Genomic DNA, 27,363 nt, shown 5'->3' with positions numbered 1-27,363 from the left:
CAGAATCTCAGTTATGCTGTAACCAACAACATAAATCAAACTCGGAAAGTTCAAATATTCACTGTCATAATATAACCAACACCATCAGATCACTTTTTTCTCTGTCCATGTGGCTGTTATAACTCAAATACATCAGCCAAATAAAATCTAAAGTTAACAATTAGAGTTGTGACGTTCGTGAACGAACCGATTCTTTTGAACGGCTCATAAACATGAACGATGGGAGCCGAGTCGCGGCTGGAGGGGAGCCGTTCTTTCTGTCGTTCTTTTTTTCCTATGCGTGTTTCACACAGATGCACACAAATTAGCTCCTCAGTTATAGGGGAAGGGGCGCACCCAGCGCAGGGGTACTACTGCCTAACAGCATGATGATAGTGGTTGTGCATGCGCGCCCATCCTTTACGTGAGTACTCCAATGGAAAAAAAAACCTACGTGCCTTTGTCATTGATTAGGAGCGGAGTTGTGCGCGCTGCCGTCAAGCTGGCTTCTTAAAACTGACTAAATATTTAAAAAGAGCCAAAAGAGCCGTTTTTTTTTTAATCAAAATGTTCTTGTGTGATAACAATGTTCTTGTGTGGAAGTGTTACTGTTTGTAGTAAAAGCTGATTTGCACAGAAATTCATTGCAGCCGGCTTTGTTTTTTATGTTTATTTGTGAGTAGGTATTGTATGAATAACATAAGTCAACATAGCTTTACACATACACACACTTTGTACTAAAGGTGAATCCAAAATAGTGATGTCACTTTCTAAACAGAGGGATGTTGTGCAACCCTATGGTATATAGTCCACACATGACAAATGAGGTAATAATCTATATTTCAGAAAAAATCAAACTCAGATATTGGTGTGTGATATCTGAGTTTAAATTATTTGACTACAAATCTCACCTCATCATTCCTCCCAGTGATTATTTCCAGGATAAACTGAGATGCCCTCAAGCTGGCTTCTTAAAACTGATTAAATATTTAAAAGAGCCAAAAGAGCCATTCTTTTGAACAGCTCTTTGTAAGGAACGGATCGCCAAGATCCGGATCCCCTCAAAGAGCCATAAATCCCATCACTATTAACAATGTAAGGATCATGAGCCATACTAAAACAAACACTCATCTCCATAATGGTGACCTGAAATTCCGGTTTTCTCCTTCAGTGATTCTGCTTCAGGTGTCTTCAATAATGCTCAATCATCACTCAATTAATCACTTAATTATCTCATTAACTTTAACACTCTTGAGTCTGGATCCAAATAAACTCCCAGTAAAGTTCATTTAACACTGGAGTTTTTGCTGTGGGTGGAATAAAAATATGGCAGGACTTTTACTTTCTGACCCCTGGACTTTCCACCTCTGGTCTTTTCAAGATATCTCCCCTCTCCCTCGAGACCAGGTGCTACCCCCTGGGGTACAGGGATGGACCCAAAGCAAACTCTTAAAAATATTTGTACAAGCCTTTTGTTCTGGTGTGGGTATGTAACCTCCTAAGACCTGGTTGTCCACATACGTGGACATCACATCAGAGGTGGAAAATCCAGGGGTCAGAAAGTAAAAGTCCTGCCATATTTTTATTCCACCCACAGCAAAAACTCCAGTGTTAAATGAACTTTACTGGGAGTTTATTTGGATCCAGACTCAAGAGTGTTAAAGTTAATGAGAATAATTAAGTGAATAATTGAGTGATGATTGAGATATGATTGAAGACACCAGATGTAAACTAGCAGAATCATTGAAGGAGAAAATCTAAATTTTAGTCACCGTTATGGTGATCAGTGTTTGCTTTAGTTGGGCTCTTGACCCTTTAAATGTTTAACTAAAGATTTTGTTTGACTGTTTTAACAGCTGGATGACAAAGAGATCAGATCAGATCAGATGTTGTAGATAATGTTTAGACATAATCATCATTTGACCTGAATCACTGAACTCATTTAAAGCCTACTCTCTGACTTAAATGTATAATGATCATAACAGCATCATAGTGATTCTATAACATTACATCCAGATTTTTCAAAATAAACCAAATGATATCTTAAACGTTGTTCTGATAAATAAATAATAATCTTTCTTTTAGGCATACACAGACATCAAGATTCAGTGTATGAATCTGAACAAAGGTGACAAACAGAATATTCAATTAGGAAAAGGAAATTACTAAGACAATTCAGATCATAATTTATTCATACCGCAATGCATGATGGGAGCCATGAATGAGTTTTGATTGGTGGCACCCAGAATGCACTGCAACATGCTATATAATTGTCACCATTGTTGAGAATCACAGGCTGATTCTTGATGTCTGTGTGTGCCCGTAAAGTAATTAGAGTAGAATGGCTTTTAAGAAATATTTTGGATAATATTTATCTTTCTGAAAATATTATTCTGTGTACTCAAAAGGTTAAACTCTATAAATGAGTTTTGTGACAAATGATGATTATGTCAAAACATAACCAACACCAGAACATCAGCTTTCCTTGTTGCTAACTTGACTGTGATAACTCATGTACAGCAGCCAAACTACATCTAAAGATAATGATTTAAGGGTCAAGAGTCCAACTAAAGCAGACACTGATCACCATAATGGTGACTTAAAAAATGTGACGTTCTCCTTCAGTGATTCTGCTTGTTATCATCAGGTGCCTTCAATAATGCTCAATCATCACTCAATTATTCACTTAATTATCTCATTAACTTTAACACTGGAGTTTTTGCTGTGGGTGGAATAAAAATGTGGCAGGACTTTTACTTTCTGACCCCTGGACTTTCCACCTCTGACCAAAACTCGGGTCTTAGGAGGTTAAGGATAGAGCAATCTTTGGGAAACTGTGACCAGGAAAACCCCCATGCAGTGCTGTGTCCGTGGCTTCTCGAGTCTTACACTCGGAACACACTCACACACCACTCTGTGTCTCTGTCAGGAATGCATTTCTTACTCTTAGAGTCATCTTTGAGCAATTGATGTTGTGTATTTATAATTTCTTTTAATCATTTACTTGTGGAATTGGCATGATACATTTTTCCTGACAAATAAAACGTTATATTTGATTTATTCTGCATTACCCTGAAATCATTATTTCTAGTATATTAAGTATAGTCTGGTGTTCTCACAAATCTCTGTCCAGGATAGATCACACCTAAGGCACTAATGAAATGGAGCATGGGGCACATCATTAGACCTTCTGATTTCGGACTATACCTGAATTAGCATGTTGTATGCTACAACTATTACAACAAATTACATTTACGGGTCAGCCAGGGAGCTGCTGCGTAGGGTAAAATAGTTGCACTGCAAGGGTGTCTTCAATGATGCTCAATCATCACCAGAGGTGGGTAATCCAGTGGTCAAAGAATAAAAGTTCTCCCATATGTTTATTCCACCCATGAACTCTGTCAGCTGATTTCACTAGTTAGTTCTATCTCCTGTCTGAATTAGCAAATCCAGGTGATTGGAACAAAATACTGAGGAGGACTTTTACTTTCTGTACCTGGACTTTACACCTCTGTATAGCAATGTCACATGCCAGCCAAGAGCAAAGAAATAAACCAGAACTTGACTTTATCGTATTCAAAAAAAATCTGTGTATATTAAATATGAAGTAATTTCAGCCACAGCCCTAGATAAATCAACTGAAGATAAAAGAAGACATTAAATCTGTGAAGATCTCAGCAGAGGAGGATTAACTCCACAAACAGCATTACCAGCAACACTTATTACTAACCAGACTGACTTAATTTCTGTCAGACGTCTACAAAAGGTTTTTATTGAGAATTAACAGGGGTTTAACTTTTTCATTTGAAGTCACCATGACAGTGATTAGTGTTTCCATTAGTTGGTCTCTTAACTCTTATTAAATATTTTGTCATATTTCCCTGCTGTGGCAGTGTGTTTATCAAACACATTTGCAGCAGCAAAGAAAGGTTAAGTGAAATTAGATCAGGTGATAGTTCATAATTATCATGAAATAGACTAATTGACTGAGGTATTTTAATCTAAAATAATGTTGTCACATTAATATTTTTTTCACAACATATACCGTGTGTTACTGACGCATGAGATATAGCAGGACTTTTACTCTTTGACCCCTGGATTACCCACCTCTGATCATCACTCAATGAATCACTTAATTATCTCATTAACTTTAACAGTCTTGAGTGTTAATGTAACACTCATATATTAACACTTTAACACTCTTAAGTCTGGAGCAATATAAACTCCCAGGAGAGTTCATTTAACACTGGAGTTTTTGCTGTGGTGTGGATAGGGGTGCGTATCATTTCTATTTCTGAATCCTCACTTCCTTTCCTCGCATTTTAGCATTAGTCATTAGTAATTTGATTCCAAGAATTACAGGAGAAACAAGAAAGTTATTTCCAAATATGTTTACTGTATTGTCTTATTAAAAGTACAATGAGAGAACAATACAATTTCAATACAATAAAAATGACGTGCTTTTGTTGTAGGTTTTGCTATGCTGATGTCAGTCAAAAGAATGGCTCCTCTTTCTATGATCTTTCTGCTCATGATTCACGGTTAGTCGCTTGGACACTTTAGAAACTCTCAAAGGATTTTGCATTTTGCGTACAGATGTTTTTAGTATCTTTGATGCACAAGTTAAAGCTAATTTGTTCAGTATGAATTCTGTGTTTCAGGGGTTTCTAGTGGTGATTGGAGTGTGAGTTACAGTCCTTCACACATCTGTGCACTAAAAGACTCATCAGTGATAATGAACTGCAATTATACATACCCTACTGGACATCAGATCATGAAAGCGTTCTGGACCAAAGGCCCTGCAGATAGTGTAAATCCTCCAGATCTGTCTAATGACACTGAATACAGTCAGAGGCTTCAGTATCTGGGAGATAAACAGCAGAACTGCACCGTCAGATTGAGTCATGTGACACGGAAGGATTCACACATGTACTACTTCAGATTCATCACTGATAAACCTGATGGAAAATATACTGGTAAACCTGGAGTGACTCTTACTGTCACAGGTGACTTTGATGAGGTTTATCTCTTCTTCTGTGCATTATGTTGAATAATAATCAGTGTTTGACAGCAGCACTAGATATAATGTGTGTGTTGTGTTCAGAACTTCAGGTGGAGTCTCCTGAGAGAGTGACAGAGGGAGATTCAGTCAGTCTGACATGTAAAAGCAGCTGCGCTCTGACTGACAGAGCAACATTCATCTGGTACAGAAACTCACAGAAGATATTAACTGAGAGAAGAGACAGAAACAATGAACTCCTGCTGCAGTCAGTCAGAAGAGAGGATTCAGGCAGATATAGCTGTGCTGTAGACGGACACACTCACATCTCTCCTGGTTTTTATCTCAATGTCATGTGTGAGTGTGAATTCAGTCATATTTTATTATAATATATATATATATATATACATATATATATATATATAAATTTTTTTTATCAATACAGATTTTGAGTCTATTTAAGTACAAGCCACTGCCACCATCACACAGCCTGGCTTTTTACAACTGCTTTTTGCACGATTGACCCATGTTTAAATCCAACGATTTCATTTCTCTCCTTATTCCCATCGCAAATAAGCTCAGAGAAGCATAAAAATAAAAAAATAATAATAAAAGTGGTCTATATAATTGAAATTGGATGTGGTGTTCTTGGGCTGATCGGACAGGCTCTGCACACCGACTGCAAAACCAAGTGTCTCCTTTCCTGGACCTTTGAGAACACTTTTACTGATCAGCCAACACGATCTCATGAAAGTGCTATCTATAGCACAAATTTTATTTCTCGTCTCATTTATACGGCAAAAATGATACGAAAATGATACGCATTGTAAACCCCTAGGGTATGCTTAGGGGTGTGGAGTGCATGTGTATTACACGGCATAAACTGTGTATCATATGCACGCGAAAACCGCAAATCACATGCACACAAAAACTGTTTTTACCATATAAATTGTACAAGAAATAAAATTTGTGCTATAGATACACAACCCAGCGGGCAGCTTGACTTCAATTTAACATCAATATGACATCAAACATCATTTCAAAATGACGTCACGAAATAGGTCAAAAATGAAAGTCATATTGACGTCAAAGTGTCGATGTCAATTTGATGTCAAGATTTTGACCGTTGCTGATGTGATTAATTGAGTGATGATTGGCCAATATGGAAGACACCTGATGTTAACAAGCAGAATTACTGAAGGAGAAAATCACAATTTTAAGCCACCATTTTGGTGATCAATGTTTGGTTTAGTTGGGCTCTTGCCCGCAAAGTTTTTAACTTTATATTTTGTTTGGCTGCTGAAACTTAGTGGTAAACAGCCAGATGAACAAAGAGTAAAAGTGATCTGATGGTGTTGGTTATATTTTGACAAAATCATCTTTTGACCTTAGTCACTGAACTCATTTGGAGTCTAATATCAGATTTAAAATGAAAATTACAGCATCATGGTATTCTACAGCATATAATCCTGAATTTTTAATTTCATCCAAAGGGTATCCTAAAAGTTGTTCTGGTAGAACAAATATGCATTTTAGGCACACACAGACATCTAGAATAAGTGTATGAATCTCGACAATGGTGACAAACAGAATATTCAATTAGGAAAAGGAAATTACTAAAACAAATTAGATCATAATTTATTCATTCCGCAAAGCATGATGGGAGCCATGAATGTGTTTTGATTGGTGGCACCCATAATGCACTGCAACTTATTATTGTCACCCTTGTTGAGATTCACAGGCTGATTATTGATGCCAGTGTGTCTGAATAAAATAAATTTTTTAAGTCTTCTGATCAGAACAGCTTTTAAGAAATGTGTTGGATTATATTGAAAATGCTGATAATTGTTTGCTATAGGATCACAGTGTTCCTGCATTTAATATGGTAAAGACACTCTATATGCCTTAGGTGATTTAGGCCAAGTGATGATTTTGTCAAAACATAACCAACACCTGATCACCTTTTCTCAATGTTCATCTGTCAGTGACAATTACATCAGCCAAACAAAATTGAATTAGTAATAGCTTTGGGGTCAAGAGCCCAACTAAAGCAAACACTGATCACCAAAATGGTGGCTTAAATTTTTTATTTTCTCCTTTGGTGATTCTGCTTGTTAACATAAGCAGAGGTCAAAATCTTGACATCAAATTGACATTGACACTTTGACGTCAATATGACTTTCATTTTTGACCTATTTCGTGACGTCATTTTGACATAATGTTTGATGTTATATTGATGTTAAATTGATGTCAAGGTGCCCGCTGGGAAGTTCATGAGATCGGGCTGGATCAGGAGGTTCGATGTGGTTTGGGTTAAGGCAATTAAGGTCCCATTGATGCAGCATCCATTTATGATTTTAATAAATATGATCAGATGCACCCAATATGACTTTTTAGAAGTATGAACAACATTTACAGTTATTGCAAAGAAAATACCTTTTTGTAGCTACGTTTACATTTATTCATATAGCACACACTTTTATCAAAAGTTACTTTTAACACCCTGCTGGTGGATATCACATGAACGTCGAGCAGTGTTACTTTAACACCAGAGATTTTACTGTGCGAATAGCTCAAATGCAAACTGCGGGACAGTTTGCCTCTTAAGCACAAATTTACAGATAGATTTACTCTTATTGCAAATAAACACCATTACGAATTCAAACACTGTGATGACATGGTTTCTAAAACAAACTTTACTGTAGTACAAACTGTTTTAAATTGCAAAAAAATAACTTAAAATAACACATTTTCTTCTAGATCCTCCGCAGCACACATTTGTAGGGGTGAGTCCATGTTGTGCAATAGTCAAGGGAGACTCAGTGACTCTGAACTGCATCAGTGACTCAAACCCTCCGGCTCTGAACTTCAGCTGGTTTAAAGGAGGAACGATTGTAGGATCTGGAAGAATCTACAACATCTCAAAGATCAGCTCTGATGACAGTGGAGAATACAAGTGCAAGTCCATCAATGAGCATGGAGAGAAATACTCTGATGCTTTGACTTTAAACGTCAGGTGTAAGTTTAAAATCAAACACAAGATGCTATAGAACATACCAGTATGTCTATTATGATATCAGTAAATATTAGTAGCATAAAAAATGGTTCATGATCTTTGCCACAATAAGTTTGGTAATCATTTTAAGACCCTCCCAGAAATGTCTCAGTGTCCATTAGTTAGGCTGGTCAGATTTGGGTGGGAGATTCAGTGACTCTGAGCTGCAGCACTCAAATAAAATAAAAAACATGGATGTCTAAATTTAGGATTTACGTATTTGAATTTCATAGAAAATTTCCATCCATTTGGATTACATAGTTTTAACATAAATTAAAAATAACTGAATGTGATTCATATGTCAGTCATACATAAATTAAACAAATAAGATTCATGTAATTTATGTAATGTTTGCACTTTTTTTCTGTTTGATATGGTTGTAAAAATATCTATCAAATTACTGATATTCTGGCCTATAACTCCTCCCTGAAAATCTGCCCTGTATTGCTCTCTCATTGGCTGTAGGTCATTGTCGATGTAGATTTCAGTCAGAACACATCCACACAGCAGGATTTTGAGTCTCCGACAGGTCCAGATATCTCACGGTTGTCGACGACGTATCATTGCTTCTCCCAGATCGCGTCTTTGATAATTCACACTACGTGATTGTCACTCACGTGAACAAGCACCGATTTGCTTATGATTTAGGGCACTTGTCGGCGATCTCCCAAAACCTGTCGGCGGGTGAAATTTGGGGCTGAAATCGTGCAGTGTGAACTCGGCATAAGACTGTGTCTGAAGTCAGTTGTAGTTCTTGTGTTTCTCTTTACTTCAGTGATTATGCTTATTAACAGCAGGTGTTTATCATTAAAGCTCAGTCTTCACTTAATTATCTCATTATCTTCAAAACTGCTTCAATGGTACCTTTAACACTATAATAGTTGTGCACACACATGAACACTTTTGCTGTGTATTATTACATAAATTCCCAGCAAGCACGTCAATGTGACTTCAGGAAGATGTTGGACTCCAACTAATCCAACATCAGATGTCATATTTAGTTTACAAATTAAAGTCAGGTTGACGTCTAAACCCAACGTTTGTTTGACATTTTGCTTGGAATAACACCGCACTGCAAAGAGGAGTGAAATGCACATTAAATCTGTGAAGATCTCAGCAGAGGAGGATTAAACAACTCCACAAACAGCATTACCAGCTTCACTTATTACTAACCAGACTGACTTTATTTCTGTCAGACGTCTACAGAAGTTCTTATTGAGAATTAACAGAGATTTTGTTGTTGATTTTAGATTGAAATTAATAGTTTAGTGTTTGCTTTAGTTTACTTTTTAACATACATTGTTCTCGGACTGCAGTAACTTATATATTTTTTATGTCAAGAAAAACATTTTTAACCAAACATTAACATCTAAACCTAAGACATTTTAAACATAAAATCAATCTGGTTAGTAATAAGTGTACTGCCATGCATTTTTGTGTTTATTCCAACCAAAATTCGACGTCTGTCTGACATTGGAGCTTGACGTCAAACAAACTTTGGGTTTAGACGTCAACCAGACTTTAATTTTAAACCAAAATCCAACGTCTGACTGATGTTGGAATCTAAATCCAGTGCCTCCTGGGTCTCATTTTGACATGTTTAATTTAAAGGCACCATATGTACGATTTTTGGTTAAATATCCAAAAAACCCTTGAACTGTGTTTTATATTTTGTTGATTTGTGTACTTAAATTACCCCAAATGTTTCTAAGAATGTTTAAATCCAGAGAAATAAGCAGTTTTCACCAAGACACGGACCGTGTCTGTGCGTCGCCTATCAATGACATCATACCCGTGTACCCTTGAGTTCCACTACAGCGGCCTCGTTCTGTTAACAAAGGCTTTCGTAACGTTAAAAAATCTTTAATACATTACCCGTCATCCATGAATATGATTTCTGCTCGAGTCCATCATATTCTCCACCGGCTGTAGAGATTAAGACAACAACTCCCATGATTCAGTCAAATCAAGGCATCATCAAGCTGCACCTTTGTTTTGAATAAACGACCTCTAGTGGCGAAATATTACATAGTGTGCCTTTAAGTATGACTGATAAACATTACTGATCACATTACATTTATTTGTTTGTTTATGTTAAAGCCCTGTACTCCAAATGGATGGAAATTGTATATGCAATTAAAATGTTGAGTTTAGACTTAAAAAATATTTTTTGGGTGCAGCTGTGGAACATGCAATATACAGTTCGCTAAAATGTATGAGATTGCAAGAAACTTTTGAAAGATTTAATTAAATGTAATGATAATAAATCCATAAACCTGGTTATTATGTATTTAAAATGTGTTCAGTTTATAAATAAATCTTACCTGTTTCAATTGGGTATGACTGAATCACATTCAGTTTATTAATTTATTTATGTTAAAACTATGTTATCAAAATGGGTGGAAATTGTATATGCAATTCAAATATATACATCTTACATCATTTTGAGTAAGTGACTCAAACCCTCCTGCTCTGAACTTCAGCTGGTTTAAGGAGAATGAAACCCCCGCTGTTGTTTCAGTGCACAGAATGGACGCTTCCCAGCCAGCACAGCCATGTGGGGCCCACATGGGTTTGACCTGGGCTATCTAACTTGGACCCAGACAGTTTTGTCCATGGTTTCCATGTTGGCCCCACATGGGTTTGCCCAGATGAAATGAACACTGCTCAGTATGCACACTACATTCTGTTAAATGTAACACTGATCAGTGTTGGAGTTAATGAGATAATTAATTGATTGAATAATGATTGAGAATTATTGATGAACACCTGCTGTTAACAAGCAGAATCACTGAAGAAAAGAGAAACACAAGAGCTACTTCCAGTCACAGCCTTAGATTTAATCAACTAAAGATACAATACATAAAATCTCTCAAGATCTGATTAAACAACTCCACAAACAGTATTACCAGCTTCACTTTTTACTAACCAGGTTTACTTTATTTCTGGTAGACGACTACAGTTTTTTTTTTGAGAATCAACAGATGCTAAGATGTTGATGATTTATTGAAAATAAAAGTTTGGTTTGATTTCACCATTAACCTCCTAAGACCCGAGTTTCGGTCAGAGGTGGAAAGTCCAGGGGTCAGAAAGTAAAAGTCCTGCCACATTTGTATTCCACCCACAGCAAAAACTCCAGTGTTAAAGTTAATGAGATAATTAAGTGAATAATTGAGTGATGATTGAGCATTATTGAAGGCACCTGATGATAACAAGCAGAATCACTGAAGGAGAACGTCACATTTTTAAAGTCACCATTATGGTGATCAGTGTCTGCTTTAGTTGGACTCTTGACCCTTAAATCATTAACTTTAGATGTTGTTTGGCTGCTGTACATGAGTTATAACAGCCAAGTGAGCAATTAGGAAAGCTGATGCACTGGTGTTGGTTATGTTTTGACATAATCATCATTTGTCACAAAACTCATTTGTGGAGTTTAACCTTTTGAGTACACAGAATAACATTTTCAGAAATTTAAATATTATCCAAAATATTTCTTAAAAGCCATTCTATTCTAATTACTTTATGGGCACACACAGACATCAAGAATCAGCCTGTGATTCTCAACAATGGTGACAATTATATAGCATGTTGCGGTGCATTCTGGGTGCCACCAATCAAAACTCATTCATGGCTCCCATCATGCATTGCGGTATGAATAAATTATGATCTGAATTGTCTTAGTAATTTCCTTTTCCTAATTGAATATTCTGTGTGTCACCATTGTTGAGATGCATACACTGAATCTTGATGTCTGTGTATGCCTAAAAGAAAGATTATTATTTATTTATCAGAACAACGTTTAAGATATCATTTGGTTTATTTTGAAAAATCTGGATCTAATGTTATAGAATCACTGTGATGCTGTAATGATCATTATACATTTAAGTCAGAGAGTAGGCTTAAATTGAGTTCAGTGATTCAGGTCAAATGATGATTATGTCTAAACATGATCTACAATATCTGATCTGATCTAATCTTTTGTCATCCAGCTGTTAAAACAGCCAAACAAAATCTTTAGTTAAACATTTAAAGGGTCAAGAGCCCAACTAAAGCAAACACTGATCACCATAACGGTGACTAAAATATAGATTTTCTCCTTCAGTGATTCTGCTAGTTTACATCTGGTGTCTTCAATCATATCTCAATCATCACTCAATTATTCACTTAATTATTCTCATTAACTTTAACACTCTTGAGTCTGGATCCAAATAAACTCCCAGTAAAGTTCATTTAACACTGGAGTTTTTGCTGTGGGTGGAATAAAAATATGGCAGGACATTTACTTTCTGACCCCTGGACTTTCCACCTCTGATGTGATGTCCACGTATGTGGACAACCAGGTCTTAGGAGGCTACGGTGATCAGTGTTGGCTTTAGTTGGGCGCTTGATTTTGTAACATTAGTTTTTCTCTGCTCAGTTGTATCTGATTGTTATGTTGATAACAGCAAAATAAAATGCAATCAGATGCTATAAACTGATTGATGATAAGAATAAAATCATTGTGTGTGAATTTTTTACAGATGATACTTTATTCATTTTGTTTTATTGTTGTGATTCTACAGCAAGAGATCCAGCACACTTTTATCAGAACATCAAATGATTTTTAAAACACCATTTACACATTTTGGACTTCTGCTATATTTACTCACACACAGACATAAAGAGTCAGCATATGAATCTCAACAATCGTCACATGCTTCATGGTGCAATGCATTCTGGGTGCATCATACGAAACTTATCCATGGCTCCCAGAATGCTTTGCAGCATGAAGCATGTCACCATTGTAGCGATTCATATGCTGATTCTTGATGTATGTGTGTGAGTAAAAATCGTAGAAGTTCAAAATGTGTAAATGGTGTTTTAAAAAACATTTGATGTTCTGTTAAAAGTGTGCTGGATCTCTTGCTGTAGAATCACAGCAATAAAACAAAATGAATAACGTATCACCCGTATAAAACTCACACACAATGATTTTATTCTTATCATCAATCCGTTTATAGCATGTGATTGCATTTTATTTTGCTGTTATCAACATAACAATCAGATTCAACTGAGCAGAGAAAAACTAAAGTAAAAAAAGTCAAGAGCCCAACTAACGCAAACACTGATCACCATAATGGTGACATCAAACCAAACTATTATTTTCAATAAATAATCAACATCTTAACCTCTGTTAATTTTCCATAAGAACTTCTGTAGATGTCTACCAGAAATAAAGTAAACCTGGTTAGTAATAAGGTAATGCTGTTTGTTGAGTAGTTTAATCAGATCTCGAGAGATTTCGTGTATTTTATCTTGAGTTGATTTCATCTAAGGCTGTGGCTGGAAGCAGTTCTTGTGTTTCTCTTTTGTTCAGTGATTCTGCTTGTTAACAACAGGTGTTCATCAATAATGCTCAATCATTATTCAATCAATTGAGTATCTCATTAACTCCAACACTGATATGCGTTACATTTAACACCCTGTAGTGTGCACACTGAGCAGTGTTCATTTCATCTGGGCAAACCCATGTGGGGCCAACATGGAAACCATGGACAAAACTGGCTGGGTCCCAGTTAGATAGCCCAGGTCAACCCCATGTGGAACCCACATGGCTGTGCTGGCTGGGTTCTACTGTCACTGTTAAAGGCACAGCTCATAAACTTAAAGTGATAGTTCACCCAAAAATTAAAATTATGTCATCAAGTTGTTCTAAACCTCTATGAATTTATTTGTTATGCTGAACACAGAATATGATATAGTGAAGAAGCTGGGTAACCAAACATTACTTCTTTTACATACTATGGAAGTCAGTGGCTAACGTCATCTGGTTGTTACCCATCCTTCTTCAAAACATCTTCTTCTGTGTTCAGAATAACACAGAAATTCATGGACGCTTGGAACAACTTCAGGGTGAGTAAACGATGACAGAATTTGTTTTAGAATTTTGTTTGAACTATCGCTTTAAATTACTAATTCTAAAGTGAAGTAAATTAATATTTTCGGATGTTATACTTTTTGTCTCAGCTGTAGGATGTTTGGTGATATTATACATTTCCATTGGAGTGTTTTGTGGAGCTGCAGTGATCATTACGATGGTGATAATTTGGTAAGATGTTTGCAATATTTGACTGCTGTTACTTCTACTGGCTTAACCTCTTTTCAGAAAAAAAACAAGTGTTAAGGTAAAGACTAAGTTTTCAGGCTAAATTGGGTGTTTCTACACATATTTGATTTCATTTCAAGTTGGATTCATTGGATTTTTTGGGGGGGTCAGCTTAGAAAAAAAGGTGACTAATATATATATTTTTAAAATGTACACTAAATATGATCCCATAGTTTAGACAAACTTAACTGAAAGGTTTTCAAATAAAAATCTGATCACATCACATTAATTGGTTTTCAAGGGGAAGAAAGAAGATGAAAAAGAGAAATGACACACTCAAATCTCAGGTGAGAAAAATTAATTTGGTTATCATTAGTTTACTAATCAGGAAAATGAACTGCACTCAGATTGAAATCCTGAATGTAGTCGTGACTTTTATCCAGTGGGTGTTGGAAGACATTATTTATGCATTTCTCTCTATTCTGTTTTTTCTTTTTTATTGGAAAAGATGAGTCAGTCCAGACATCATTATAACAGACGTGAGGCTTGTGATGATGAGTTAAGTCAACCGGTGTATGAAAATGCAACAGTAAGTGTTTTACTGAACTTTTCACACTATTCACTGAATATCAAATAGACTAAGCATATGATTCAAAGAATAAAATTTACTGTTTAAGATCAAATAACAAAAAAATAAGTATTACTTATATATTCATTCACTTACTCTCATTATTTTTTATTCATTGTTTCTTTCTTTCAGCCTAACAAGAAGAGGCCGTAGTGTTTGGGACAGAGCAAAAAAAATCACCTTTTATGTACAGTGGAAATAGGACATCTTCACATCTCTTTTAAAACTGCAGTTTTTCTGATGTAAAAACTGAAACAAAAGATAAATCCTATCAGAACTTTTGCATGTTTAATGTAAAAACTACAACCTATGCAATGCCATTAAAAAACAGTGACATTTCAGGGGAAAACATAAAGCTAAAAAAATCTTGAATAAATAACTGTTCACACCCCTGAGCTTATACTTGGTTGAAGCAGCTTTTGGTTTTATGTTTTATTACAGATCTCTGTTTGGATGGGACTCTCATCAGTTTGGCACATCTTGACATGGCAATATTTTCCCACTCTATTTATTATTTTGCAAACACACTTTGATTCATGATTCCATCCACCTTTCAACAACGAGAATCCGTTGATGTTTTGTATAAGCTCTTTATATTTATCTTCTAAAAACTTTGGTTTTCAGTGGCATTGCATAGGTTGTCATTTTTTACATGAAATGTGCAAATGCTCTGAGTTATCTTTGCTTCATGTTTTACATCACTGTTTTAAAAGGAGTGTGTAGACTTTTTATAGCCACTGTATCTCTTGTGTGCGGAGCCCTGAAAGGCAATATTACTTGATATAAAAGTGTGTAATCATGCGTGTGTATAGTTTTTGGTACATACACAGCAAAATCCCCAGATTAAAATTAATTCTGACCAGAGAACGTCCCAATCTAAAGAGTGTTAAAGTCAGTGATGAAACACTAATCACAAAACTTGTCACATCAAACTAAACTAAACTAAACTAAACTAAACTAAACTATTTTCAATAAAATATCAACATCTAAACCTAGTTAATTCTAAATGTAAAAAAAAAAAAAAAAAAAATACAGTCAACCTATAATTCTGATTAAGAACTTCTGTAGACGTCTGACAGAAATAAAGTCAGTCTGGTTAGTAATAAGTGAAGCTGGTAATGCTGTTTGTGTAGTTGTTTAATCCTCCTCTGCTGAGATCTTCAGATTTAATGTCTTCTTTTCTCTTCAGTTGATTTCATCTAAAGCCTGGTTCACACGGGACGATTTTAAAATTGTCAGCCGATTTTCCAAACCTGCGAGACCCCACACACGGCGATAAAAAATCACGGGTCTAACAGTTTTGGTCGTACCGTGTGTGGTGCGCAGCCACACGGCAAAATCAACACATCACACACAAACCGATTTGACTCCCGAGCATTCCCAGGTATGACGGCCTCGAGATCAAACGTGACTTCAGAGTAAACAATCATGGCGGACGAAGAGGATGCAGTGGCGATAGTTTGTAGTTTTTTTTTAACCGAATCCATCTCCGACGTCCACCGGACTTTCTGGTGCGCCACGCCGCCGGCTGTTTTGATTTTGTTTCCCAGTGCTTCCTCTGGTCCTCGTCACCTCGCTTTCTGATTGGCTACACGCCACAGTCCACAGGCTGCGTGCTCGTTTGTACCCGGGGGGCACCACACACGAGGAGAAATCGGGCCAAAATACCAACATGTTGGATATCCCCGATTTGAGATCGGAGCGGTCCAGACGGCCTTCCGAGCAGACGAGAGCACTCTTAACACACCACACACGGCAGGAATATCTGATCAGATTACTTTACGATAATCGGAGCATCCTTAAGATTGTCGGAAGAGGTAAATCGGGGCTAAAATCGGCCTAATTATCCTGCCGTGTGAACCAGGCTTGCGACTGTGTCTGAAGTCAGTTGTAGTTCTTGTGTTTCTCTTTCATTCAGTGATTCTGCTTGTTATCATCGGGTGTCTTCAATAATGGTCAATTATTTAATTATTATTTTTTATCACTTAATTATCTCATTAACTTCAACACTGCTTCAGTGTTACTTTTAAACAGAGGTGTAAAGTCCAGGTTCAGAAAGTAAAAGTCCTCCTCAGTATTTTGTTCTAATCACCTGGATTTGCTAATTAGCAGTTTTTCAGTCAGGAGACAGAAATCAGCTGAAATCAACTGTCTATCAGTTCATGAGTGGAATAAACATATGGCAGGACGTCTACTTTCTGACCCCCGGACTATACACCTCTGAAATTAGGCTTCTTTCAATTATTTTTTCTTGTTTATTGTCTGAAAGTTGTGTCTGTTTTTGTATCTTTTGTTTGTTAACATGTTCGCAATAAAAAAAGTATGTTCTAACTATGTGGAGTAGCGTATCAAATTAATGAAAGTATAAACCCTTTAGTTTAAACATGCTCGTGTGGATAGCTTTTATATACAGTGGTTCTGTTGTGTTTGATTTATTTTTGTTCTGAGAATAGACATGACTTTGTTTTCCCCAATGGAATTCCTAACTTGCAACATTATAAAACAATATTCGGACAAAATAAATACATTAAGGCAATTCTATGGTGGCATTATATGCGTTTGTCGTGTGTACTAAAGTCTGTCAATCATCATTAGAGCGCCACCCTCAGACTGAATAACAAGGACATTAACATTTTGCTAAAAGTGTTCTACATGTGTTCAGCGATTAGAAAACAAAATGTTTATCATAAACTACTCTAACTAAATCTGTCCAGGAGCCGCTACTGCACTGACTTTAACAAGTGTTTTGCAGAGAGTGCCATGTTTGCTGTGTTGCATTGACACAGCTTTGACCAGCAGATGTCGCTGTCACTCACTTCTGCTCCTGCTTTGCGCATGCGTAAAAGTACCAGAAAATAAGTAATTATTACGAGAAAGTTTTTCATTATTTTTTTTGAGATGCTAAAAAAACGTATGTTTTTATTCAACTGTGGTGGAAACCTGTCTCCATAATACAAGACAACCGTGTCTAGTGTGAGTCCACCCTCAGCCTCTGTGACGCTCTGACTGCCTTTCAGGAGAGCGGAGGATAAAACGAAACTGAAAGAACTTAGAAAGCAACGCCATTTGGAGGCTGCAAACCTCATATATTAACATCATCAGGTGTCTTCAATAATGCTCAATCATCACTAAATTAATCACTTAATCATCTCATTAACTTTAACACTCTTGAGTGTTAATTGAACACTCATATCTGCATCATATCTTCCATCTGAAAGCAGGTGAAGGCGATTTACTAGCCTACTAATCAAGGAACCGGCTTTACTGACGAGATGCACATAACAATGTCATATATCGCCCAGCCCTACTTCCAGGTACGTTTCCCTGAACTTATGACAATATCAGTATTGTTCAGACTTCTCAGTAGGCCTATACACTCATTTTAATGTACATTAGGAATTATTTCCACGCTTTTAAGGGGCCACACAGCCCAGTCTCACGGCAGTTTGTTATATGGTCACGTCATTTAATCTATTGGTTCGTGATACGGACACGTTTATTTCGTTATTTTCGTGATATCAGCATGTTTTTTGTTTTGTTCTTTACTATTGTAGGCTACAATGCACGATTCTTTCTGCCAGTTGTAGCAGAGAAGCTGTTTAATCGACATGTGGGGCATATGTTTAATTTCCTCTATATATGGGGAGGCTGCAGACCTGGGGCCTCATGTACAAAGACTTGCGTTGAATTCATACTAAAACATTGCGTACGGACAAAGCTGTAAATGTGCGTACGCACAAAAAAAACAAAAAACAGATGTATGAATCTCTGCTTACGAAGGATCCCACGCATATTCTCTTTGTACATCCCAATTAACGTAAAAATGAGCGCACATGCACGAGCACAACGCCCCACCCAGTCTCCTCCCTTAATTAAATACATTTAAATATGGTAATGAGTCCACTTTGGCAAAAGAAAGGAGTAAGAAAATGGCTAAAGCAAGCGGCAAGAAGCGAAACTTTACAGAAAGTGAATCGGAGGTGCTACTATCGGAGGTAGAAACGAGAAAAAAAATATTTTGGAACTTTGTCCTCCGGAATTAATAACAAAAGGAAAAAATATGAGTGGGAGAGTTTGGCTGATGCCGTCAATGCGGTGGGATCTGAAAGTCGCACTGTAAATGAACTTTAAAAAAATGGTCTGATATAAAGGTGGACATTAAATGGAGAACTGCTGCGCACCCGACAAAGTGTGGGCAGAACAGGCAGTGGTAAAGGGGTCGATGAACTTACACCCTTAGTTGCCTCAATTATGGGTGACACCTTACTCTCTGGAGTAGTATCTGCTGCTGTGGGAGACTCGGATTTACTACAGGACTGCCACGAAGGTAACCAATATTATCTGCACATTTATTGAATGGAAATGTTTCCGATTCACATATATGCAAATTCTTCTTCAGATGGCGCCTTTATAGCAATGTGTGTGCAGTCGATCGCTCCGATTACATTAGGAAAACCGGCTATCGCTGCAAATTGCGTTTTAATGTTTGGCTGATCAACTGCATCATATGGGAACCTTATACCTGGTAGACATGCGGATGATCCCGACCCATACCGCTGGCATTGAGAGGCTCAAAGACGACTGGCTTATTCCTGAGCGGTCTGCCAGTTCCCTTTGGAAAGAACCAGTTGGCAGGAAAGCAAGTGTTGTCAGCACCTGCAAGGGAACGGGTATTGCGTGGGTCCTCGCTGTCTCTCTCTCTCTTTAGATTCGGACCCAACTCAGCACAGAGCTCCAAGAGGATAGCCCTTGGAAATCTGAAACGGCTGATAAGCAAGTCATCATCCTGGGCCAGAAAATCATTGTGGACCCTAAAAACTCATTCTCTTCGGATTCTGCCATTAGCAATGTCCTCTAATAAGGCCAAACCTGCCATTGCCATAGACTAAGGGTTGTATCAATTTGCATATGCTTTTATATGTTCTTACTTAATTGTATAGTTGATAGAATATTCCCATAAGGCTCGTGTGACAATATATGTAAATTATTTTATAAATTGCAAATTAATAGCAATGCTTCCCACAGGTGGAAGTGCGATAGACTTGTAGAACAATTCGTTGTGTAATGTTTGCAACTTAACTTCATTGCCTGTAAGAGTCGCCAACGGACAAAAACTATGAGAAATGTACGTACGCCAGACATGAAATTGGCGTGGAGGAACGCACATTCTCACGTTAATTTCACTGTTAGTACATCCGACCGTGAGCGTGAAAGCTGGCGTATGCCGTGTTTTAGTGCGTACGCAGGGTTGATACATGAGGCCCCTGCAGCCGGATATACGCCCCTGGCAGTTTTACGCCCCTGTTGTTCCTGATGTGTCCAGTAGGGGGAGACTACATTAGTACATGAGCCTAGTCCTATATCATAACAGACCTTCTAGAATAGACACTAATTGAGGTATTTTAAATAATCTGCTTAAGTTATTGTTGTTGATTGTATTGTAATGATGCAACATTTATTATTTATAAACGATTAGCTAAGATTCGATATCAATTCAAAAGGAGAGACGAGAGACGAGGCGATAAAAGTACGCAGGTTGATGTTCTGTCTGGCTCAAACTTAGCTAACCACATATAGTTTTAAAAGCTGCCCCTAGTCTTCTCTTTACCCTCTCTGTCTCACTCACTTTTAAAATTCATTAAATTTTTATTTTTATCTTGTTGTCTGTCTTTTGCTTGCGTGACATGACATCTTCTGGTAAGACCCTGTTTACTCCTTGCATTTAAACATAGCCTACTCCACATGCTTTCTGGAGCAACATTAGAGTGGATATTGGAAATGTGTTAATTTTTTTTTTTTTTTTTTTTTACAGTTTATTAGGTGTACACAAAATACACATTTATAATAGGCATGTATGTATGTATGTATGCAAATCTCTCTAAGTAAAGAGTTGAACTGCACACTCACTCATATAATACATACATACGTCATACGTGATAAAACCCACATTGGTCCCATATGGTTTAAATGTAGATTTTGGTTTGAGTTGTTTCTTATAAATGAGATTATCTAATTTTCTAATGTATATCATAATATACAGTTTTCTTAAAATAGCTTACTGATCTGGACTAAAATGTATGTGCACTTAATGTGTGTTTTATCATACTCTGTCTTTAGTTCTTTTTAACTTGTATCTCATAAAGGTGTGTGTTTGCTTTAGCTACTTAAGAAAATTAAAATCTCTCTCTCTAAACTTGTATAAACTATAAACACCCATCTCTTTTTTCTCTCTCCAAACGAGAAGAGTGGCAAGCCATAGGAGAGTCGTCTGCAGGAGTCATCCTATACATGCTGTTAAAGGGTACCTCGACTACTGCGGCATGCTGGCTTTATAAGATTAACGTGGGTATCAGCTATAAAAAGGTGATACAAAAACACTCCAAATGTTTTTGTTTTTATTAAAAAAAGCCGAAAATCCGTCACTCGCAGGTCGCCATAGTTATTTACGTCTCAGTGCATTCTGGGTAGTGACGTGTATAGGTTGTAGCCGTTTGTAGCCTAGCCGCTATAGCAGCTTCGTTTATTGTTCTTCAAACCTACCGGCTAGCTTGCTAAGTTTAGACAGTAGCGAGATGAACACGTCTGCCGTTCAGCCTTTTCAGTTTGAACTCGAGCGCACTGTAGGGTTAAATCAGGAGAATAACGACGTGCATTAATGTCTGTGCGGCAACTGCTTGCCAATGCCAAGTGAGAATGACAGCGTTTGCTGTAAAGAACTCCACTATTTATCACTTTTTTTTTTACTATTATTCTCATCAGAATCACAATCAGCTTTATTGGCCAGGTTTGCGGGGTAATCAGGATGCTCTCTGTCTTTCATGCGCTTCATGAGGGACACACGCACACACACACGCAAGGTCTCTCGCTCTCTCCCTCTCGGCCGTTCGCGTGCTACACGGTTTGTAGCGCAGAAGCGAGCTCTTGCTCGCTCTAGATACTAGAAAGAACTAATTTGCGGGCATCAGGGAGCCGCTATCAGTATGTGGGAGACTCCCGGATGTCTGCAGTTGCCGCACAGACACCATATGTTTTGCCCCACTCTGGCTTCCTCAACTCTCGGATAATCTTCATTTTCACCTTTCGTCTTCCGCGTTATTCTCCTGATTTAACCCTACAGTGCACTCAGGTTCAAACTGAAAAGGCTGAACGGCAGACGTGTTCATCTCGCTACTGTCTAAACTTAGCAAGCTAGCCAGTAGGTTTGAAAAACAATAAACGAAGCTGCTATAGCGGCTAGGCTACAACCGGCTACAACCTATACACGTCACTACCCAGAATGCATTGAGACCTAAATAACTATGGTGGCCTACGAGTGAACGGATTTTCGGCTTTTTTTAATAAGAACAAAAACATTTGGAGTGTTTTTGTATCACCTTTTTATAGCTGATACCCACGTTAATCTTATAAGGCCAGCATGCCGCAGTAGTCGGGGTACCCTTTAATAAATAACCTTTTTTTTGTGAACAACAATATTGTCTCTTTCTTTTAAATGGCCCTTGAAATTTTAGAAAAGGGTTAAATTGTGTTTGTCTTCATAAAATGCTGTGTAGGACACTGTTTTGTTGCTGTATGACGACCAATAGAGAATAGTACTACAGCTAATCAAGGATCCATATGATTACACGGTACTGTATGTCTAATGGGCTATATGGTTAATATCTAAATGTAACTATAAATTCACAACAACATATATGAGTCAGTCTCCTGTATATAAAAACAGTTTAAAAACAATTAATTCTACAGTAGGTCATATATCATTACTTTGTCCATCTGATCCAACTATGTGTGTTAATACTTTTTAAATTTACAAAAACAAAGTCTTCTGTAGGCTGACTGAAGAGTGAAGCCCAACTGAACATCTGGATGTTTTAATCTGTAGTGCAGATAATTCCACTGTCTATAACGTTCATTTAAATGAACAAATACCTAAAAATTAGTAAAATCTATAGACGGGACGGTTATTAATGTGTTAGTTTCGAGCGTCGATTTAATTGTTATTTCGCCGTATCCTTCTCCCCCTACTGGATGCATTAGGAACAACAGGGGCGTAAAACTGCCAGGGGTGTATATCTACCGTAGCCTGGGAAAACCCAGACAACTTCCTGCAAATTTAGATTTGCTCTGAAAGTTAGTCTGGCAAAGAGCTCATTCAAGCCCATTTCTAAATCCGTCGAAATCGAGGCACCAATCAGAAACGTTGGGGCGGGCTTTACACGATGACGACAGCGCTAGCTGAATCGACTGCAGGGCGGGATTTCCACTGAAGTGGTTTGGGGGGAAAATCATGTGCTGGCTGCGCAGCGACGGTGAAGCAGATTTTGTTGCCTAGCTGCTACATTACAAAGATGGATGCCGCCGTGGATCATCACTCGTCCGAATCAGCTATCGCGTCTGTTTTAAGCGATTTGAACGTTTCCTTTTTGTTAAAAACCGAGCAAAGAATAACACTCGAAGATGTATCTCCGTCACTCTGCATACGTCATCTCCTTCTGATTGGTTTTAGGTCTAACCAGAGAAATTTGAGTGACGTCCGTTGGTGACGCCCCTCTGGAAATGATTTTTCTACGAAGCTTTGCCAGACCCTTACTCAGTTACAACTGAGAATGGTCTGATTTTAACCAGGCTATATCTACCGGCTCCAGGTCTGCAGCCTCCCCTTATAGTGAGGACCTGCTATCAATAAGTCTAATTATATTTAATACTAAAACAACCATTATTGTAGTGCTCTAAATACAGCAGATCTGTGACATCAACACTGTTCTGGTCATCTCTCATGAGGGTCACATGATCTCAGTTAGCAGTGAGATGCTAGTGTGAAACTGATCACACTTGGTTTTCTCACCTCTTATTCTGTCAGTGTATGGAGCTTATAATATAACTATGACAAAGTTCAGATATAAAAACATTTAGATTTGTTAAATTTCAAATGTTCAATAATCATTTAAAGAAATCAAATTCAGAACTGTCACTGTCACTGTCAATAATTCAAATTTACACAATTCAAATAATTTTGTCATATTATAAGCTCCATATCAGAGTAAAAAACTTATAGTTCTCATATGATACAAATGTTAGACATCAGGAAACAACTTCTGTTCTATTACTCTGTTAATTTCTGATGTTATTAATTTTATTACCAAGTTATTTTTAATTAGGCAAAGTTTATGAAGTGCATAATCAATAATTTCCTTGGTTTCTTAGAAACTGATTAAATATGCATTAAGTTTGAAAACATAATGAGAATTTCTGCGTACTGAAGTAAAGTTTCTCTCAGTTGAACTTCTACATTTTTAATCTATGTTGCATCTGTGGTGCCGTGTGTAAACTCTTCTGCTATTTATGCTGCAAGCGTCATGTCTTATTTTAAAATGTGTTAATCACGTGTCATTCTCTGTGAAAACCCCAAACCGGTCACATCCCGATCATTATTAGTTTGTTAACAGATCTTGATTGTTGGAGAAACGGGTAAGAGCGTGGTTTACCATTCATTCTAAACTCTTCTCAGATATGTTATGTGTGTGTAAGGGGATATTGGGGCTAGTTGTCACAGGGAAGTGGACACATGTGTATCTCAGTAACTATAAGGTTTAAAGTCAAATATCCAGATGGTTTTGTATTGTATTTAGAAAAAAAATTGCCTTCCAAGTTAAAATTCCAGCATTGTTATGTCTTGTAACATCTGTTCAAATCAGCAATAACAGCGATCATTTAAACGACTATTATGCCCAAGACTCTACAGACTCATTTACAGAGGTGTGTGTGTGTGTGTGTGTGTGTGTGTGTGTGTGTGTGTGTGTGTGTGTGTGTGTGTGTGTGTGTGTGTGTGAAAAAAGGAACTATAGGTCTGTACCATTTGGTCTGATTTTTAAGATAAATGTTGTGATTTATATATTTAACATGATTTTTTTTTTCAGCTCAGTGAGTAAAAGTTGGTAAAAGATCTGCTGATAAGATGTGGTTTGTAATGGATAAGAAAGACCAGGATATGTTGTATTTTAGATGTTGGTGTCACTACCAGGCTTTTACTTTGGCTTAAAGGGTAACTAAACCCTAAACCAACGTTTTTTAGTTAATGATCTGTAAGTCTGGGGCTTTATTCTTGCTGTTCATTGATTCAAGTAATTTTTTTGACATTTGGGTTTAAAGTGTTTTAATTCTACAATATATGGTGTAAAAACGTCTGAGTGCTGCCCTCTTCAGGTTAAACGGTGGCCACTGCAGTTGAATTTTCCTATTGGATGTTGTGGTGGTTTGTGACGTAAGCAACCACCAGTTAACCACGCCCTCGCCTAAAGAAAGACGCGTCTCAGGTGCACGCCCCCCCTCCGCTGGGCTCTACCCACTTTTCCAGCATTTTTCAAATATTGCCAGTGGGTGGAGTCAGGCTCTGACCAGGGGTTTAGTTACCCTTTAAAACACAATCTTGGTTTCACCAGAAAGATTACTGGTCAACCAACTTTTCCACCCCTGGATAGCATCAACCATCATTTAAAAATAAATGTGGTAGAGTTGGGGTACTAGAACTCGTACTCGGACTCGTCCATATTTGAATGAACTTGGACTTGTCACGCACTCGGATGAATTTGTACTCGGACTTGACACGGACTCAGACATTTTAGACTCGGAAAAATGTCCGAGTCCAGTCGAGTCCGGGCACTGGAGGACACAATATTATCAGAGAATGTCTAATAAGGGGAGAACTTTCACTCAGTAAACTTCCAGCTTCTGAACTGGTTGCAGTTCCACTCTGGCTCCATATGAGGGCGCTCACAGGACGAGTGCAGAATGAATGGAGATCAATGGAGCTATACCCCTAAAAATCCACTTTGCTCAGGATATAATTTTTTGTCTAGTAATTTGAATGTTGTATTCGAAAGGAGATGCGAAGAAATTACACATTGCTGGGATTTAGATTTTAGTGAGAGTCACTTATTTGCTTTAAAAAGTATTTTAAAATGTCAATGACGTCTTACACATCATACCACCAGAGATACTGCTTTATGGCAATCCTTCAGTCACTTTGGTGCTTTCGCGTTCTGCATTGTCTTTTCTCTCGAGGCATCGACAACACAGCTGACACAGGTAAATACATGTGCTAGAAGAGTTTTTGTTTTGTTGTTTTTAAACACCACACCGAAAATACACACACACATTCTGGTCCTGCTTCGGATGCCACGATGCCATCAAGCGGTATCTCTGGTCATAATCAGTCCTTCACTGACCTATCAGCGTTCATTAGCAGAATGCTAGCGTATACTGGGCAACAACAACTCAACCTGTAAGAAATCGAAAGGACATAAGTACTCGTTCATTCAACTTTCGACCTATAACCAACCCATGTTGAACTTGCAAAATCTACAATCAAATCTGAGATTTCTCAATGGCAATTGGGTGAAAGAGACAAATTTAGCCGTCTAGCTCCATAGACTCCCATTCATTTTGCACTCAGGGCGATCGTCCCCCAGTGGAACTACAACCAAAATTCGGTACAATAGGACTTAATAAGGGAGTGACCAGGCTTTCCGTAGACGGGCTTTGATATTATTCAAAAAACGAAACGAAACTACTTGTGTTGTTTCCGCGTTGAGCATTAGCCAATCACATACATGTATATTAAGCGCATGAACACAGTGGCAAATCAGAGGCATTTTAGAGTCAATGCGGAGAATATGCTTAAAATGTATGTTCAGAATCAGCACGAGCTTTATCCTTTCGCAAATCCCTCATAAACAAAGTCTTGACGCGATATAAATGAGAGATTCACTGTGCAGTGTGCACACTTCAGTGTTTATGATGAGAGTTTTAGGGAGAGTGCAGAACGCGGTAAGTGATGGCTTAAAGAGAGCGCTATTGACAATCTAAATAATAGTTTTGTTTTTCGTGCTTCTAGAGGACCAGTGGTTACGTTCACACTGTAAATTATAAAGAGTGATAAATGCAATGTATTTAGGAAAGCCAAGGATGATAAAATTCGTTTCATTTTTCTTTTCTTTTCTCAGTGTTGTAGATGGTGGTTTTATTTCACTGGCCAAAGAGGAAGTTAACAGCATGTGTGCTATATTATAAGCATCCAGAACAGACTTTCCAGAAATGAAAGACTTTGCGTTTAGATTAACATGAATAAGAATCACATTCAGTTTATTAATACAGTTATAAAAGTCTTATCTGTTTCATTTATATATGACTGAAAAATATCAATCACATTCAGATCATGAATTAGTTTATGTTAAACTATGTAATCCAAATAAGATGGAAATTTGATATGCAATTCAAATACATAAATCTTATGTTTAGACTTTTTTTTTGAGTGACACAATTAGTTACTTTTTGTTTTGTTTTAGGAGTAACACAATATTGTAATGCATTACTTTTAAAAGTAACTTTCCCCAACAGCAATTTAGACTATAATTATTGTATTTAAAAATAATGGCTGAGCACTCCTCAGGACAGTGATAGTCTCTTTGCTGAATACTTTAGTTCATGCATGTGTGCTTGTGTGACGGATCTTGTCCCTTTTGTAACACGATCTGGTCTATCTTCCGTATTCTGTGTTGTGTTGGACCAATTCGTTCACACGTCCTTCACGCACTGATGAACAGGAGTCAGCGGACCCA

At 37.4% G+C, this 27,363-nt stretch overlaps 2 protein-coding genes across 2 annotated transcripts in view; both read left to right on the top strand.

The window, feature by feature from the left end:
* LOC143706717 (B-cell receptor CD22-like) overlaps positions 1-14,902 on the top strand; it is a 76,203-nt gene extending 61,301 nt beyond the window's left edge. The window contains exons 6-7 of the mRNA XM_077198955.1: positions 14,630-14,710; positions 14,882-14,902. Coding sequence (XP_077055070.1) covers positions 14,630-14,710; positions 14,882-14,902 — 102 coding nt within the window. The remainder of the gene's footprint in view (positions 1-14,629; positions 14,711-14,881) is intronic.
* Positions 14,903-17,970: 3,068 nt separating this feature from the next.
* The window catches only part of LOC143706708 (uncharacterized), a 51,404-nt gene continuing 42,011 nt past the window's right edge, over positions 17,971-27,363 (top strand). The window contains exon 1 of the mRNA XM_077198942.1: positions 17,971-18,063. The gene's annotated coding sequence lies outside the window, so the exon portion shown is untranslated. The remainder of the gene's footprint in view (positions 18,064-27,363) is intronic.

The sequence above is a fragment of the Siphateles boraxobius genome, unplaced genomic scaffold (genome assembly GCF_051911475.1).
Source record: "Siphateles boraxobius isolate OS27281-9 unplaced genomic scaffold, OSU_SipBor_1 111, whole genome shotgun sequence".
Classification (NCBI taxonomy): Eukaryota; Metazoa; Chordata; class Actinopteri; order Cypriniformes; family Leuciscidae; genus Siphateles; species Siphateles boraxobius.
The sequence above is the reverse complement of the archived record's forward strand: the minus strand, read 5'-3'. Positions and strand labels throughout refer to the sequence as shown.